Source organism: Glycine soja, chromosome 18 (genome assembly GCF_004193775.1).
Source record: "Glycine soja cultivar W05 chromosome 18, ASM419377v2, whole genome shotgun sequence".
Classification (NCBI taxonomy): domain Eukaryota; kingdom Viridiplantae; phylum Streptophyta; class Magnoliopsida; order Fabales; family Fabaceae; genus Glycine; species Glycine soja.
The window spans coordinates 51,423,374-51,440,881 of NC_041019.1; the positions used below are offsets into that span (position 1 = coordinate 51,423,374).

Below are 17,508 nucleotides of genomic sequence, written 5' to 3' on the forward strand. Positions count from 1 at the left end.
GGTCTACTAATTCCATAAATGAAAAAAATCATATATAAGCACAGAAATTTGATTTGGATAATATTAAATTGGGTTTTAAAGTTCAATTCAAAATCTATTCCAATATAACGAAAAAATAATTTTTTTCTGAACCGCTCTTTCTTTTTTAACAGATTCAGAACCGCCCTGTTAACTCCTATAAATTTATTCATTGTAAAACTCTCAAGAAGCTACTTTAAACTCCGATTAGTTGATTCGTAGAGTTAATTAAAGTGACAAAACAAGATTCTAATTTAATACTACCTCCTTTTCAAATCTTTTGATGTTTTAGTGTTTTAATTTTTTTTTTCAAAATAATTAATGTTTTAGAATTATAAAGTCTAATTAATGCATTTTTTTTTAAATATTCACTATTAATAGTACAAGTATCAAAGATTAAAATATTAAATAAAAATATTTTTCTAGCAATAATCTTAAACATCAAAAGAAAGGAGGTAATGTTCTACTCAATAAACTAACTCCTATACACCTTTATCACTTAATGGTTGGACAAAACTGCAACTGCTTGAGCTTCTTGAAGAGATATGTCAGTTTAAATGAACTTCAGACCAATTGAGGTTTGTTTGGGTCATGTTTTCATCTAAGCTCAAAATAAAGTGCATGTTTAGATTATGATTCTAAACGTACTTTTGAGTGTTAATTTTTTTTTTCATAAAATGATACTCTTTGTATCTTTTATTCTTAATGTACTTTAAAAAATGATACAACGATTATCCAAACATACACTAAGTTTAAGTTGTTATTGATACAATGCCACGATCAACACAATCTTGTACAAACCAACAATCCAAACTTGTTATTACTATTCACTTCATGAAAACATTACTCATTTTTATTATTACTATTATAAATTAACACAATCTTGTACAAACCAACAATCCAAACTCGTTTTTCATCTTAATGTACTGTGAGATGATTGAGCACCAAAGAGACAAACTGCTAAGAGTACTAATTGAAAAAGTTGAAGCAAAACATTCAACACTGAATTTCATTTCCAAACCCCTCTGTAGATCTATTAGCAGGAATGAAGGTTGTAGGTGGTTTGGTTACAGCAGCTAAAATATCAGCATATCCGACCACACCGACCAAAACTTCATCGTTCTCGTCCTCGGTCACCCAGACATGAGTTGCCCTGTGAGATAGCATCTGAGCCAATACTGCAGCCAATGAACTAGTAATTTTACATGTCAGGGGTGCACTCCTACCCCTATACATGCTTCTAGAACTAAAGTTATGGCTCGCAGAATTGCTGAAGAACCCGACACTCCTGCTACTAAATTTCCTTGGTTTCCTTGAACCCCCACTATTAACTAAATCAATGTCTCCAGATGGTGAATCTAAACTAAACTCATGCAGTGACCTTGGGGTGACATTATCTTCAACTCCCATAACAAACTGTCCCGCGGAGAGATTCGCTAAAGCCCATGCTGCGGATAAGTAATCACATTTCCATAACTTACATGCAGAAATTTCTCCAATGATCTTGCACTGACCATCTGATGCGCTTTCAATTACAGCAACAGCACTTGGATCTTGAGGAAGCTTTTGAGTGGCTTCAATGGCTGGAGTAGAAGATTCAATATAGTTGTAGTTTGAATTAATTGCTTCAAGAGCAGCAATGGAAGTGAGAGGAAGGGGAGCCAATGCGCCAAGACAACCGATGATGAAACGGAGCACATCTTCTCTAGAGAGACAACAGTACTTATCAGGGATAGGAGTAACGGAAGTTGAGGGGCTCCGATTCATGCTAAGTGGTAGATTGTTGCTGCTGTTGCCAGGAGATTCACTATTCTTGAGCCACTTGCCGTAGTAGATAACTGAGAATCGCTTGCTCATGCCCTTCCATGCTATGCTCTTTGGAACAAGCAGACGCTTCACACCTTGTTTCATCATGTCCAGCGCATCTATCAACCTTGATGAGAGGAAGTGAAGTTAGATATTAAGGGTGTGTTTGTCAAATTAGAGAACTGGTTCAGGACTGTTCAAATTAAGACTAGTTATCAAATTATAAATTAAAACTAGCTTTAAGATATATATTGTTTGCCTAAGTTTGGTTTTGACATACTTTGATATCAACTAATGTTATTAAATTTCAATGACTATTTTGAATTTCTGAAAAATGAAAACATAGAATGGAGGAAGGACATAAGGAAACTTTTGATTCAGATATAACCTGGCTAGCTTAAAACCAACTTTTTATTAAAGTTGTTCTGAACTTGTTTAAACTCAAACTAATCAGACAATATCTATTTGGCAAATTTTATGTGATTACCAAATACAAATTTTAAAACCAGCTTCACCATATTTAGTTATCAGGTCTTTTAAGGTTGACAAACACCCGATAACCTATTTTCTGTTTGCGTTTATTGTAACAAGGAAGAATATTGATCACATATTAAAAGTAGATACACACTTTAAAGGTTTCAATTATCTCATTTTATCTTTTCCCAGTTTCTAATAAATACAATGATACATCACACATTTTTTACAAGATAAAATGTTTCACCTTTATTCTTAAAAAAAGAATAATGGATAATCACATATTTAGGCCACCACAATTATCACATAAAATTGAAATAATAGATAATCACAATTAAACAGGGAGAAGGGGATGACTGGCATACATCAGATGTCCACCCCTATCCCCTTGATGCATTTGGTAACTAGCAAAAAAAAAGCATTATTTTCACGAATTCAAATATCTGGTAAACTTTGTATGTTCCTTCTGTAATGAATAGATGAAAGCCATACACATTAACGAAAGAAGCAATATGGAACTCAGGATGACAGGAACGAACTAAGGATATATATGGCATTTAATCCAGGCATCCTCCATTCCTAGATGCCTTTGATATGAGAGTATAAGATACCAAAGCATATGATACAAGGGCATCTAATATCCCATTGCTTGACATAAGAACTCAAGTAATCAAGTAATTTACTAGGGAATGCCAAATTCCCTCACATTTTGGGAAGTAGCTTGTAACTGAATGGAATCGTATGCCATCGGGGAACAAAGATGCTGATGGTGCAATCCTCTAACCCCAGATGCCTAAATGACAGTGATTTTGCACCAATCATTTCCTAGACATCTCATCTTTGATAGCAACATAAATCACAATCTTTCTCTCTAAAACAAACACAAACCACCCACATAGCATGACATTCTTATCATCAGCATGGCCAGATCATGCACTTAACATTGACTGCCACTGCTACTAAATAAACCAATCCACAAACTCGTAATAGCACACACCACACCAGTTAAAGCACAGTCAAGTTCCCCTACCACTTGGCACAGATCACTAAAAAACTACAATTTCAAATCACACCAACAAGCACAACAAGGAGAGGTTTATAGAGTCCCATACAAACTATTCTAGCTAAAGCATAGTTTAGTTAATATAAGCAAGAGTTTAACTTTCATAGACGGCGACAATAAACATTTTTACAAAGTCAACTAATCAGAAATCCCTCTAAACACGAGTTTTAAAATAGATACTATTATGAGTTTAATTTCTATGCAGTGTTAACCAATCAATCAGAAAACATACTAGGTATGATTGTTAAAGTAGTCATTGCAAAAGTCAACAAAACTTCCATACACAGACGATTTCTGATTGTAAAAACTGTCACTGTCAGTGCATACACTATTTACTCTATAATAAAAATCAACCGACTTATCATATGACAATCTGTAATTGGATGACAATCGAATTTACACAAGTGCATCCTAAGTAAATTCAATAATAAAATCATATACCTTGTTGCAGGGTCAACAACCCTGAGCAGCGAATTGTTATGAACAACAACCTCGGAAACAGGAGTCTTCAAGGCCTTGTCCTGATCCTCCAGACACCGACTCTTAGCCAAAAACGCAACTATGTCAAAGGAACTAAGAATACCAACAAACCTCTGCTGTCTCATGTCACTGTTCTCAATCCCCAATTGAGATCTCTTCTTCCAAATGGGTATGCTCCCTTCAGGGGACTCCCCAATCGCCCTAATCGCAGACTCCACCGTCTCACTCTCGTGAAACTCCGCCAGCTCCGGCTTCCCCACCGTCAGATCGCCCACCACGTGGTACACGAACACCGACGCCATCGGAATCCAAAAGGGTATCCGGAACCACAATCAAAATCGATTTTTGTTCTGCTTTTTGTATCCTTAAAAAAAAAACCGAAAACAGAAAGAAAAAAAAAAGTTTGCTTTTTTTGCTTTGTCGGGTGAGAGCTATAAGAGGGTATGGAGGAAGATGAGGAGAAGATCGAGGGCGGTGATGGGAGGGCGGTGGAGGATCACGGCAGAGAAAGAGTTAGCCATTGCCATGGAGGGAGAACGAAAAGGTTAAGGCCCATTCAATTGAATCAGATCAGAGAGAGAGAGGGCGTAGCTTTTGGGGAAGATATGATCTGTAGAGATTTGGATAAGGTACGTCCTTTCGGGGACAGCAAGAGATGCAACGACAGAAGAAGATGGATCAGCGATGCTTGATGCGGTTGGGACCTGAGAATGAATGGGACACCAGACACACACTAAAAGGAGGTTCAATTTATCAAATAAAAAAGAGAAAGGCACAGGGGATGTGTCATGTGTCATGTGTCATGTGTATGGTGAGCTGCATCATATAGAGAATCTTTTCACCTTAATTAATTTGTTTAGTTTAATACGTTTTTCTTTTCTTGTCATACTCATCTTTGATTTCAATTCTATAGACCTATATATAAGTTAATTTATTTAATAAGAGAGGATAAACAAAGAATGAAAATAGGTAAATGAGAAAAAAGGAGAAATAAATTAAAAACAATGCTTGTTTGAATTTAAAGAAACGGAAGAAAAATAAGAAAAATAGATTACTAATATAAAATATCCTTTATATTACATAATTTTTTTCATATAACATAGTACATACGGACAAAACTTAGATACATTATTTTGGGTGTTATTTTTTTATTAGAGTTAAAGTTTCATTTCAATGATATATATATAAGTTTTAAATGTAAAACTTTATTATGCAAATTACTCAAATAAAACTCCAATTTTCATTAGAGAATAATACAAACCGTGTAACGACTACAAGTTTATCTTAAATTTCCAATCTTTGAAATTATGTTATTTGTCTCCCTTTCTTAAAAATATAAAATTGATTTAGTGATAAAGAAAAAAGAGGAGAAGGGATAAGTTTTAAATATAAATTCTTCTGGTTATAGTTCAATAGGTCACCTTTAATTAATGACGTTAATTAACAGATTAATAATGACTTCAGAAGCAGTGTCTATGAAGTTTATGCGAGATCACCAATGATATATGTAGTTAATAGCAACAAGTTGAGGAAAGAGGTTTGGACGAATGTGTGGCTGTTTAATGTTGGGTGGTGGTGTGGTGGCTATGACTACGAGGTTGGTGTTGGAAAATGTTGTCAATTCAATTGGGATTCGGTTTGCAAAGTTGTGATAACTTTGAGTTGAATGATGGAATATTGAAATTTTCTAGGCTTAGTTAGGAATGATTGCTACATGTAACAGTGATGCCACAACAACAGGGATGAGGGATTGTTGGGGTTTACTTTTAAAAAATGAATGAATTGAATTACAATGTAAAAGTATACATATAAAACACTATTCTTGCTTCTTAAAAAAAATAAAAATACGTGAGACAGAGAGAAAGTGAAGATGATAAGATTATAGCGCACGCGTTGGAGCGTGCATGAGTTTACTAGGTCTTGTACCATGCAAAAAAATTTAGGACCCTTAGATATAACAACAAGACAAGAAGATCTTTAAGAGTGTAACATATGGATAACATACTGTATACCAACTTTTCTTTTTAATAGTATTTCTTCTCTCTGGTTATAACATCATTTTAACTAATCTATGTCTGTTAAAAAAAATATTAATTTAGTTAATTATATTAAATATATCAATTATTTATATTTTTTATTTTTCTATCCACTTAATTTTTTATTAATGTTTTAAAAAAATAATTAAGAATAAAATAATTAATGTATTAAAAATTAAAAAAATCTTATAAATCAAGACAAATAAATTTATGAAAAACATCTTATAATTAGTATGGGATTATGGGATGGAGTAGTATTTAACTTGTGGCTTTTGAAAATTACACCATATTTTCTCTCTCTCTTGACAAAATGAATGCAACTTAAAAACGTGGGATCATTCTTCCTCCTGAGTCCAGAATGTTCGACCCCATTCGTACTCTGATCTATGTGTGTTTGTGGTATATCTCCGTTGTCACTTCACCATTCTAGCTTCATCAGAGAAAGTAAAATATATATATATATATATATATATATATATTTGAGAGGATTTTAATTCTTACTAAAATTGTAAACCAATTAGAAATCATTTTTCTGTAATTTTTGTGATCTGAAATTTTCTGTTCGGGTTGGAAATGACACAAAATCGTTGGGTCTTTAAATGGGTTGCAACCGGATGAGAATGACCCAACTCAAGGTAGGGGATGACCAAAGCATAGCCTTTTAATGGGTAATGTTAAACATGATATAAATTTATAACAAATTATTTTTATGGTGTAGTGGTTAACTCTTTCATTAATAATAATATAGCTGGTTGTTGGTTCCATCCCACAATAAGTCAGTTTAGCTTTTTATCTTCTAAAGATTTCCTGTTTTCATTTATTTTGGTTTTTTTAAAAAATAAACAATTTCGCCTTGGAATCGAACTCACGATATAGTGATTAGTTATAAAAAAATAATTATAAATTATTTGGTAATTTTTTTCTTACATTCACTCTTGTTTGAATACTCTTCTCTTGTGAAGTTATGAACTTTGTTCTCTTACCACAAATATGATACATCTTCTTATGTTTTTTAATTTTAAATTATATTTGATAAAATTAACCAAAAAGATGAAAAATATAATCTGTTTAAAAAATTTAAGATCTAAGCTTAACTAGTTACATGTGATAGACTTTATTTGTAGATTAGACTTGATTTATTTGAAAGTTTAGCTTAACCTATTAGTTTATTTAAAGACCTATTTCATATGAAAGTTTTTATATAAGTCTATTTTTTTTTATATTGGACAATAAATTTATAAATCGTTGAGAAAATTCCATGTAAACAAACTATAATCTATAAAAAAAAACAATTCTTTATTTAAAGCACAAGATAGGTGAAAATAGATGAACTAAGTTTTATAAGTGAAATTTAACATGTCATTATGATGTAAGTTTATCAACTTCAAGATAACTTAGTTAAAAATATAATTTTGTAATAAGTTCTCTAATTAAAACATAAATTTCGCACTCAATAATTTTTTTTTAATCGTGGATCAACATTCATAATATTTTAAAAAAGTAAATAATGTATTATTATGATACATTACAATAATTTTAATATTAAAAAATATTATAATTTATATTTATTTAAATAGGTTGATCTATTAGGTTTAAAACACTTTTTAAATAACTTAAAACCTAATTTTTTAATCAAATAGACTTTTATTAAAACTTAGATATGATTTATTTTTATTTTTTTTAAAAAAACTAACCTGACTTGAGTTTGATATAAATTAGGTGTCAGTTTGTTTAAATTTATTTATTAAAATAAGTGTTTATTTTAATAAAATAAGTAATTTTATATTTGTTTAGTATATTTGTGTAAATTCTTTTTCCTTAAAAAATATTTTTTTCTTTTTAAAAAAATACTTATTTTAAAATTATTTTTTTTAAAAAGAGAAACTTGAAAAAGGATAAAGTGTAATGCAGTATAGAGAGAAAGACGAGGAAGCAAAGCAAACCAAGCACAACACAACAAAGCCACTTTATTTTTTTGATCTAACCTAAACCCTCTTTTTCCCCTGTTGCTCTCTCACTTTATCAGCGTGATACAACCAACCCAAGACCAATGTGGAAGATCTTGTTCCTCTTTCCCTTCTCTTATGTCCATTTCATCATGTTTTCATTCTAATCTCCAAAATCCATGCCCACCCAGTTCCTCTTTTGCTTCAAACTCCTCTCCCCCTTCCTAAAAATTGCACCTTTACTCTCATGGTGATGGGACACACCACACCCCTCACACTTCTCTGTGTGATTCTTCTTTTTGCAACTCCTTCTCACTCAATTGATGTTCACCCACAAGACAGAATCTCACTTTCAATGTTCAGGTCATCTCTGCCAAACCCCAACCAGAGTTTGCCCAGCTGGGTGGGCTCCAACTGCACTTCATGGAGTGGAATCACCTGTGACAACAGAACTGGGAGGGTGCTTTCCATCAACCTAACCAGTATGAACCTTTCAGGCAAAATCCACCCCAGTTTGTGCTACCTTTCATATCTGAACAAGTTGGGGTTGTCCCACAACAACTTCACATCCCCTCTTCCTGAATGTTTTGGCAACTTGCTTAACCTAAGAGCCATTGATCTCAGCCACAACAGGCTTCATGGGGGAATACCAGACTCTTTCATGAGGCTTAGGCACCTCACTGAGCTTGTTTTGAGTGGGAACCCTGATTTGGGGGGTCCACTGCCTGCTTGGATTGGTAACTTCTCTGCAAATCTGGAAAGGTTACATCTTGGTTTCTGTTCATTCAGTGGTGGCATACCGGAGAGCTTGCTTTACCTGAAGTCCCTCAAGTATTTGGACCTTGAGAACAACCTCTTGTCTGGTAACTTGGTCAATTTTCAACAGCCTTTGGTTTTGCTCAATCTTGCTTCCAATCAGTTTGCTGGTACTTTGCCTTGCTTTGCAGCTTCAGTTCAGTCTCTAACTGTGTTGAATTTATCTAACAATTCTATTGTGGGGGGACTACCTGCTTGTATTGCTTCTTTTCAAGCTTTGACTCATTTGAACCTGTCAGGGAACCACTTGAAGTATAGAATATATCCTAGGCTTGTGTTCTCGGAGAAACTTCTTGTTTTGGACTTGAGTAATAATGCTTTGTCTGGTCCTATTCCTTGTAAAATTGCTGAGACAACTGAGAAACTTGGCCTTGTTCTTCTTGACCTTTCTCACAATCAGTTCTCTGGTGAAATTCCTGTGAAAATCACTGAGTTGAAAAGCTTGCAGGCCTTGTTTCTCTCTCACAATCTTCTCTCTGGAGAAATTCCTGCTAGAATTGGAAATTTGACTTATCTGCAGGTCATTGATCTCTCACACAACTCTTTGTCTGGAACCATTCCATTCAGTATTGTTGGGTGCTTTCAGCTGTATGCTCTAATACTTACTAACAACAATCTTTCTGGTGTAATTCAACCGGAGTTTGATGCGTTGGATATCTTGAGGATTCTGGATATAAGCAACAACAGGTTTTCCGGGGCTATCCCACTCACTCTGGCTGGATGCAAATCTCTGGAGATTGTAGATTTTAGTTCCAATGAGCTTTCTGGATCCTTGAATGATGCAATAACCAAATGGACAAACCTCAGGTATTTGTCTCTTGCTCAGAACAAGTTCAGTGGAAATCTGCCTAGTTGGTTGTTCACATTTAACGCAATAGAAATGATGGATTTCTCGCATAACAAGTTTACTGGCTTCATACCTGATATTAATTTTAAGGGTAGCTTAATATTTAACACCAGGAATGTCACTGTTAAAGAGCCATTGGTTGCAGCAAGAAAGGTTCAACTGAGAGTTTCGGCGGTTGTTTCTGATAGCAATCAGCTCAGTTTCACTTATGATCTTTCCTCAATGGTTGGAATTGATCTATCCAGCAATTCGCTTCATGGGGAAATTCCAAGGGGCTTATTTGGTCTAGCTGGCCTAGAATATCTGAACTTGTCATGCAACTTTCTTTACGGACAGCTTCCGGGGTTGCAGAAAATGCATAGTTTGAAAGCCTTGGATTTGTCACATAATTCCTTGTCTGGACATATCCCAGGAAACATTTCTAGCCTTCAAGATCTGTCCATTTTGAATCTTTCCTACAACTGTTTTTCTGGATATGTTCCCCAGAAGCAAGGGTATGGGAGATTTCCCGGTGCATTTGCTGGAAATCCAGATCTGTGCATGGAAACTTCCAGTGGAGTATGTGATGATGGAAGGACTCAATCTGCGCAAGGAAGTTCTTTCAGTGAAGATAGGATGGATGGCCCAATTTCTGTGGGGATTTTCTTTATCAGTGCCTTTGTTAGTTTTGATTTTGGTGTTGTGGTTCTCTTCTGTTCTGCCCGGGCAAGAAATTACATTCTCCAAACAAAAGTTTGATTTGATGCTTGTGACAGTTACAAATCTCCTGTAAATTCCATTTTGTAATTTGGTACCTGTGTTCTCAGTTTCAAGTAAAACATACACTTATGTGACTAGGAATACTATCCGGCCATCAACTTCACAAGTGTTTTCTTGTGATTCCTGATCAAGTGTCTCAGATTTACAGGATCAAAATGCCATGACATGAGTAACACAAGGTTGAAAGAACACTCAACACTGGCTTTATCTATCTGAGTGAAGACTAGCCCTGGCATCATTCAGCCAAGAAAAGAATGGATGATTATGATGAAAATTTGATCCGAGTAAAGACGAGTCCCTCATCATTCTGATGGTTGTTCTCTTTTGCTGGAATTTGGTTGCATCAAGTTTAGAATGCATCATCACATGTATTATTCATAATCAGTGGTGGGTGAAGGGTCAGTAGGGAACATGTCTGATATCTGGTCTAGTTATGGTGAAATTTTGATCTTGGGCATCAAATTGCAGATTTGCAAGCATGTTTACGTGAAGAGAACTTGTATAATTCTTGATTAACCTAGTTCTTTCTTGAGGTGGGGAACCAAGTTTTCCCTGTAAGTGGGGAGTAGGTTCTCATAAGTCTAAGATTTGTATTTGTATTACTATCTTCACACCTTCATCATAGTGCTGTGATTTTAAATGATATTCTCACGAAACCTTTTCATTGACAACAGAAAAGAGGTTAATTGAGCAACTTAGCTTTGTTATCAAATGCCAAACATGCTCTCAACAAAAAATTAGAAAAATTATCCAGTCTACCAAGCCTCTTTTATCATTACAAACTCGAACAGTGTAATTATATTTTGGAGAATGTTAAGAGTGTTATGAGACATTCGTTAAGAAAGTAAAACTAAAATTAGTTAATGAAAATAAAAGTATTACACGAAAGATAGAAGAATTATTTAATACTTCATTTCAAGTTTCCGCATAAAACAAATATTTAATACATGGGGTTACACCAATCTCTTCTAACATATATGGTGTGCAGGCAATATGCACCTTCTATTGCCAATGAATCTAGTCATCAGTAAGAATAAGCTGTCCTCTAACTTAAAAATGAAAAAAAAGAAAAAAAGCTGTCCTTGCCGGCTTTCTAATCCAATGCAGACGGCCATTCTGTAAAAGTCAAATTGGAATTTAATACCAAAATCCTGACAAGACCGTTAATCCTTGTTGCAAACAATTTTTTGCTCATTCTTATCTGCACACTCCATGGAAGTAGCCAAGACCAGCCATAATCCATATGTTATCTAGTTTAAAATTGCAGTACTGTTCTAATATCTGATAGGACCATCAAGGCTCCCGGATGCAAACTGCCACAGCAAAACAAAAAATAACAGTAACAGTTATAAACATAATAGTTTAGAGATGATTGCATTATGTGATAAACAATAAAAGGACATGGAGAAGCGTTATAATTGAAGGAAGTTCAGTTTAGTTCAACCATCCCACACTATCTGGCACAACTCAATGGTATGGTGTTCACGGGTTGGGTTGGCTTGGGTTTGACTCAACCCGTTACGCAAACCAATAAAAATTTTATTGGGTTGGGTCAGGATTCTGCAATTTTTTTTGAAGAAAAAAAAATTATTTTGTAAAAAAAATACTTTTTTAGAATAATATTTTTTTTTTGCCTAAAATTTGGTAAGTATATAATAACTAAATGCACTCAAAAGAGATCAAATTGTGATAATATTTTACTAATAGAATTAATAATTTAAATGCTAATACAATATTTTATTTTATATAGAAATAAAGTATTGTATTAGAATGAGAAAACAAACAAAATCAAGACACATAAAAATAACTTAAAAAAGAAAAAAATAATGAGAGGTTTAATTTAATAATTTAATAAACAATGTGAGGTAAAAATTAATGTGTTTTGTATTTGATAATTAATTATATATAATAAATTTAATTATATGGTATGGATTGGATCGGGTCGGGCTAAAAAAATAAAATCCATTACCCGACCTGTTTAATTGGATTGGGTCGGTTTCGACTCCAATCCAATATAATTGGATCAGGTTGGTTCCGGGTCTAATGAACACCCCCTACGGTACGACAATCCTGCACAAGACCGAGTGACCTGCTTCCCATAAACACAGACTAAGTTACACACTGTCATCATGTCCAATTTACTTTGAGGGAATCAAATGACCGAGAGTCTAACATCAGTTAGCTATTATTTTTATCGGTACACTTTCATAAGCATTCACAGCCATCAGCCACTCAATAGCGGTTTCTGGTCATCCACTTTATCCATCGTTTTCAACTCTAAACACAACAATTTGGCTTGAGCACAAATTCTTTTCCATCTACTTAGTTCCATGGTATCTTAATCGAACGAGCAATTTGCATATTCTATAGTTTCTGTCTGTATGACCAGAAAGGATTTCTCATTTTCCGTTTCAGATTGTGCTCACACTTCTATTAATGTGAGATCATATAAATAAGATTGGTGACTCCTGAAAAGTGATTGAAAACTTTGGACAACATGGAAAGAAAGGATCTTCAACTGAAAAATACTAGCCTCCCTCACAAATATAAAAATAAAAGAAAAGGAGGCAACAAAGCCAATCAAGGCAAGACTTATGTAAGAAACAAGATCCTGAAAAAATGTGAACCAGGGACCTTTCTCTCATGGACAATAGATCTGAAGTTTGAAGAGGAGAAAAGTAGTCTTTTCTTTTATGAGCCTCTCTCTAAATGGTATATTTAAATATCATCCATAAGGAAATTGAGGTCCCACAATTAAAGAATTCAGAAACAGCTCATTGTTAACCCTTACAAAGCAAAACAACTAACCTGCTGGACAATTGGATTAGTTGAAGTTGTAAATTCATGAGTCATTCCTTCCCAAACAATCTTTCCCTTGTGTAGAAACAACAATCTGTATTTATGAAGTAACTTTGCATATCAGGACACATGAATTCTGGGCAAATTAAGAGGCTTCAGGGGACAGGAAGACATGCAATCATTATGAAAATATTCTTACCTATCAATGGCTCTTTTAATGGTACTATGTTGGTGAGTAACAACCACATAAGATGAAATATTCCCAGGTTTTCCACGTGCATCTTGTCCTTTTATGTGCACAGAGCGAATCAGATCTTCAACAACAGTAGATGCAATGGGATCAAGTCCAGCAGTTGGTTCGTCATACAAGAGCACCTATACAGAAGTACAAAATGTTTATTTTATAAACAGAAAAGAGATAAGGGGAGGGTTTTGATTGAATAACAGTAAAAGTTATATCATGAGATTTCAAAAAGCATCTTCATAGTTGGAAAGTTTTGTGTTACAGTACATATAACTTAAGCCATCCACGATAATATTTTTTTAGTAACTAACACAAAGTGGAAAGTCTTCATATGAAACTCAGTGTAAGGTTATCACTATTTATCTTGGTTTCTCCTTTGATGTAATGATTGGCACAGATGAACTAATACTAAAATTTTGAACATACAAGATTAGGAAATAGTATCAAGTGCAATAGATGCAAAAGATTGTCTCCTGGCCAAAACTAACTACAAGTGGTTGAGGGAATTTAGTTTGTAGAGGAAAAAAAGAGTCAGGAAGGGGATCCATGCCTAGCATACTGACAACATACAGAACCAAGGTGTCAGCATTTAGAGATGTCGAAGAGGAAGATCTAGGTGCAATATGACCAATCAGAATCAGCCACAAAATAATAAAACAAGATAGAGAATTGCATAACTTCAAGGGTCTGCACACCCTGGCTCAAAGGTCCCCAAACTACTGAATGACTGGATGTTCTTGGCCCTGCCTTTCTCTCCCTTTACTCTACTTCTAATCATTTCCCTTTCCTATCCTCCTTGCTATGTAGGCAAGGTTGTCACAATCCAAATCCCTCTTCTCCACTTTACTCATTTCCCATGTGGTCTAGCCTAGGAGACTAGGAGTGCCTAGTGATACCCGCCCCCCTCCTGGGCATCACAGCTTGAAAGTTGAAACTAATGACCCACTTATGCTTGAAGCATACAGACCCAACAAAATAGTCAAAATTCAAGTTCTAAGACACTCCTATCTGAGTATCTGGTAGTAAGAATTTCAAACATTAATTAATAGCTACTTAGAAACGGCATTGAGTAGCTGTTAATCAGAGGGAGGGTTGGAAGCTTAACACACCTCTGGCTCTATTGATTCCTTTGTAGTGTCACAAATAATAGATCGAGCTAAAGCAACTCGCTTTTTCATCCCACCTGATAACTCAGAAGGCAACCGATCCTCAACTCCCTGAAAAAAGGGGGGAGAGGGGGGGGGGGGGGGGGGGTGAGGAGTTAGTCTGTGTGGAAAACATAATGGCTATGCAACTAGAATGGAAGGAAGCAGAGTGTGAATAGCAGTACGGGTATGAAGCAATTTTCTAAATTGCAGAAAGAAAATGTATACTATTACTGCTACCCTTTAATGCAGTATCTGCTGCCTAATGTTAATGGTTTTGAACCATGTGCATACCTTCAATCCAACTGCAGCCAAGGTTTCCGTGACAAGCTCTGATATCTGATCCTCAGACATGCTTGAGTGTTCATACCTAAACAATTAACCAGGTCAGAAACAAAAAAATAAAAGAATCTTAGAAGAATAAAATCAATTTAATCAAATCAATTAAATCACCCTTTAAACAACAATGTCAAAAAGGAACTTAAGTTTCAAAGGCAAAGTTAAGCTTGCATCTTACAAGAGAAAACCAACATTTTCACGAACAGTCAAAGAATCAAAGAGTGCAGCACTTTGGAAAACCTGTTTACAGATAAAAATAAAATAAAATTACAATTAAAACGTAACCTAAGAATTAGCATATTGCATATTACTCTGAAACTTACCAATCCAATCCGAAGACCAGATATGTCATCATCGCTTACTAAACCAACTCTCTTTTTACCTCGAATATAAACTTCCCCCTGTCAATTTGACAACAACAACATTCAAGAAGTGAACTCAGTTGTTCGAAATTAAAATCACATACCCAAAATCCCAAATCAGTGCATGTTTGGATTAAAGTTTGCAAACTTAAGTTTGAGTTAAACTTAACTTTGCAAACTAGTTTCCAAAAGTATCCCTAGTCTTGCTTCTCCAAAACTCAGTTTCCAGAAACTTTTTTTACTCTCAAACATACTTTTAGGGGGTAACCAAACATAACCCAAACTGATTTTACTCTCAAGCATACTTTTGAAACCATCCCAACAGAAATCCAAACATGCCCTCATATGTTTACCTTGTCCGGAGCAAGAAGTCCTGCAATAATCTTCAAAACTGTAGATTTGCCAGTCCCAGAGGGACCAATTATTCCAACAGCTTCACCATGCTTGATCTATTCATTATGTCAAAAAGAAGAGAAAGAAAAAACAGCAAAAAGATTTAGCAAGTTCTGAATCTGCAAGACCTCCCCCCACTTACAACTAGTTTACATTTAACACACCTTTTTGCCTAAATGAATTTGTAAAAAAAAAAAAAAAGGTTTCTAATAGAGCTCAACAAAGTTGTTTGTTTCATTGGGCAAACCTCACCACGATGGACCAGGCTTGGTTGTTTGTTGTAAGCATTCATTACTTCATCATTTCATGCTAGATAACACACTCCACAAAAAACAATGAAAAGGGCAAACCAAAACGCCAAAGAAAAAGAAAAAGGGTAAAATGAATTTGGCTTTTCTCATAAGTTAGAATCAACTTATGCACTTTCAGCTTTTGTATAAGTTAGATGAAAGAGCTTCTATAAGAGTTAAGTGTATAAATTGGTTTTAAGTTATGAGAGAAGCTCAATTCTTATTGAGAGGTTTATCCAAAAGAGAGTCATAGTCAAGTACATAATCCTTACCTTGAAGCTGACACCATTTAAGATTTTCTTTTCCCCAAAAGACTTGTACACGTCTCTACACTCAATAAGAACATCAGAATCATCCTCATGATCCCGCGCAGTGCTCAATTGCTCTGATTTGGACGAACCCTAGCAACAACCTTGATGTCAGCCACCCAGAAGAAGAAAAACAAAAACAAAACTTTCTGATTACCCAGGAATTCGAACTCACTTAACACCAACCCCAACAACAAAAAAGGACACAACACGTGATCATTGAAGCAAAAAAGAAGGAACTTGCAATGCAACAACAGGAATGAATCAAATTAAAGACATTTACATTGAAATGAATGGCGGAAGAGTCCTGGCTCTTGAAGTTTTGAGGAGGAGCGATGCAGGCGCAGACAACCTTCCTGGGATCCCTGTTACTACGTTGCTTGCTGTAAGAGAATGATGTGGGAGGAGGGATTCTAGTAGAAGCATTTTTTGCAGTGAAGGGAAGAAAAGGGGTGGTGGAAAGGGAAACCATGGTAATGGGGAATGAAGAAAGAAAAAACAAGGGAGAATAATGAATTATATAAGTGGGGTTATTTTATGTTATGAGGTGGAAAGCATGTGATTCATATGGGGTTTATAGAGTTTCAAAGGTGTAATGATGATGATGATGATGGTCAAATGGTAATGGCCGGTGATTTTGAGAAGAAGAAAAAGAGTGAGTTTCGTGGAAGGTTGGTGTTGGGGGAGACCTAATTCTGTTGCTTTCTCTCTTAATTGTAGCCAATTATCAATCGGAGTTAAGGCTTGCCCTGGATTTGGATTTGGATTTGGATTGGGAAGCTATCATCAAGGTTTGTCGCTCTCACTCCCAACTTCCACACGCATTATTACATTACATTTTTTTTTTTTTTACATATCTAATATATTTTATTGGTACATATGTAACATATTAACCATAAGTTAATTATTTTTTTAATCCATATGAATCAAACAAAGATAATAAAAAATTACAACAAAATTCAGGCATTCTATCAACTATTGTGATAACTTGATTGTTTTGTCCGAAAAATGAATTTAAATAATATGATAAGTCTTAATTGTTTTAGATTTATATATATATATATATATAAAAGGTAATCAACAATGTAATGAGTTTAACTTAATTGATAACAACAAAGTAATTAAGTTTGTGAGAAAGAATTTGAATTTAATCCTACATAATATATTAAGAGATAAAAAAACTTTAAGTATGACATGTATCATAAATTAGTCCAATAAGTAATTTGAGTTAAAGTTTGTGATAATATTCATATTTCATTTGAAAAATCAAAATTCATAATTATATTTAAGTAATTGAAGAAATTTATGTGTATGTCATAAATTAAAGCAATTAAGGCATTCAAATTTTTTTTTTTTTACAAATTTATATGTTATCACAATATA

General features: G+C 34.4%; 3 protein-coding genes across 6 annotated transcripts; 1 reads left to right on the forward strand and 2 right to left on the reverse strand.

Annotated features, from left to right (window-relative positions):
- Window positions 1-812: 812 nt before the first annotated feature.
- Window positions 813-4,623, reverse strand: LOC114396100 (CBS domain-containing protein CBSX6-like). Its single transcript, XM_028357996.1, has 2 exons — window positions 3,803-4,623; window positions 813-1,951 (listed from the first exon to the last, which is right to left on the reverse strand). The coding sequence occupies exons 1-2, from the start codon at window positions 4,141-4,143 to the stop codon at window positions 1,015-1,017; spliced, it is 1,278 nt and encodes a 425-aa protein (XP_028213797.1). The 5' UTR covers window positions 4,144-4,623; the 3' UTR covers window positions 813-1,014.
- A 3,177-nt stretch (window positions 4,624-7,800) lies between these two features.
- Window positions 7,801-10,957, forward strand: LOC114395092 (receptor-like protein CLAVATA2). Of its 2 annotated transcripts, XM_028356792.1 has the most exons (2): window positions 7,801-9,446; window positions 9,600-10,957. In XM_028356792.1, exons 1-2 carry the CDS (start codon window positions 8,071-8,073, stop codon window positions 10,222-10,224), a joined length of 2,001 nt encoding a protein of 666 aa, XP_028212593.1. In that variant the 5' UTR covers window positions 7,801-8,070; the 3' UTR covers window positions 10,225-10,957. The 2 variants fall into 2 exon arrangements, with proteins under 2 accessions (XP_028212593.1, XP_028212592.1); XM_028356791.1 differs by having other exon boundaries at window positions 7,801-10,957.
- Window positions 10,958-11,123: 166 nt separating this feature from the next.
- Window positions 11,124-16,906, reverse strand: LOC114395094 (protein TRIGALACTOSYLDIACYLGLYCEROL 3, chloroplastic-like). Of its 3 annotated transcripts, XM_028356793.1 has the most exons (11): window positions 16,409-16,898; window positions 16,090-16,218; window positions 15,488-15,583; window positions 15,096-15,173; window positions 14,951-15,012; window positions 14,728-14,803; window positions 14,398-14,505; window positions 13,244-13,419; window positions 13,054-13,138; window positions 12,220-12,334; window positions 11,448-11,558 (listed from the first exon to the last, which is right to left on the reverse strand). In XM_028356793.1, the coding sequence occupies exons 1-10, from the start codon at window positions 16,595-16,597 to the stop codon at window positions 12,269-12,271; spliced, it is 1,065 nt and encodes a 354-aa protein (XP_028212594.1). In that variant the 5' UTR covers window positions 16,598-16,898; the 3' UTR covers window positions 11,448-11,558; window positions 12,220-12,268. The 3 variants fall into 3 exon arrangements, with proteins under 3 accessions (XP_028212595.1, XP_028212594.1, XP_028212596.1); XM_028356794.1 differs by lacking the exon at window positions 12,220-12,334 and having other exon boundaries at window positions 11,124-11,558; window positions 16,409-16,894; XM_028356795.1 differs by lacking the exon at window positions 14,398-14,505 and having other exon boundaries at window positions 16,409-16,906.
- Window positions 16,907-17,508: the final 602 nt, after the last annotated feature.

Excerpts from the sequence above, each read along its gene's own strand:
- LOC114396100 (XM_028357996.1), bottom strand. The coding sequence starts at position 4,143 with ATGGCGTCGGTGTTCGTGTACCACGTGGTGGGCGATCTGACGGTGGGG. Across the intron at positions 1,952-3,802 it reads GTTGTTGACCCTGCAACAAG|GTTGATAGATGCGCTGGACA; the intron begins GTATATGATTTT and ends CCTCTCATCAAG.
- LOC114395092 (XM_028356791.1), top strand. The coding sequence starts at position 8,071 with ATGGTGATGGGACACACCACACCCCTCACACTTCTCTGTGTGATTCTT.
- LOC114395094 (XM_028356793.1), bottom strand. The coding sequence starts at position 16,597 with ATGGTTTCCCTTTCCACCACCCCTTTTCTTCCCTTCACTGCAAAAAAT. Across the intron at positions 16,219-16,408 it reads CTTCCGCCATTCATTTCAAT|GGTTCGTCCAAATCAGAGCA; the intron begins GTAAATGTCTTT and ends GGTTGTTGCTAG. Across the intron at positions 14,804-14,950 it reads GAAAATGTTGGTTTTCTCTT|GTATGAACACTCAAGCATGT; the intron begins GTAAGATGCAAG and ends TTAATTGTTTAG.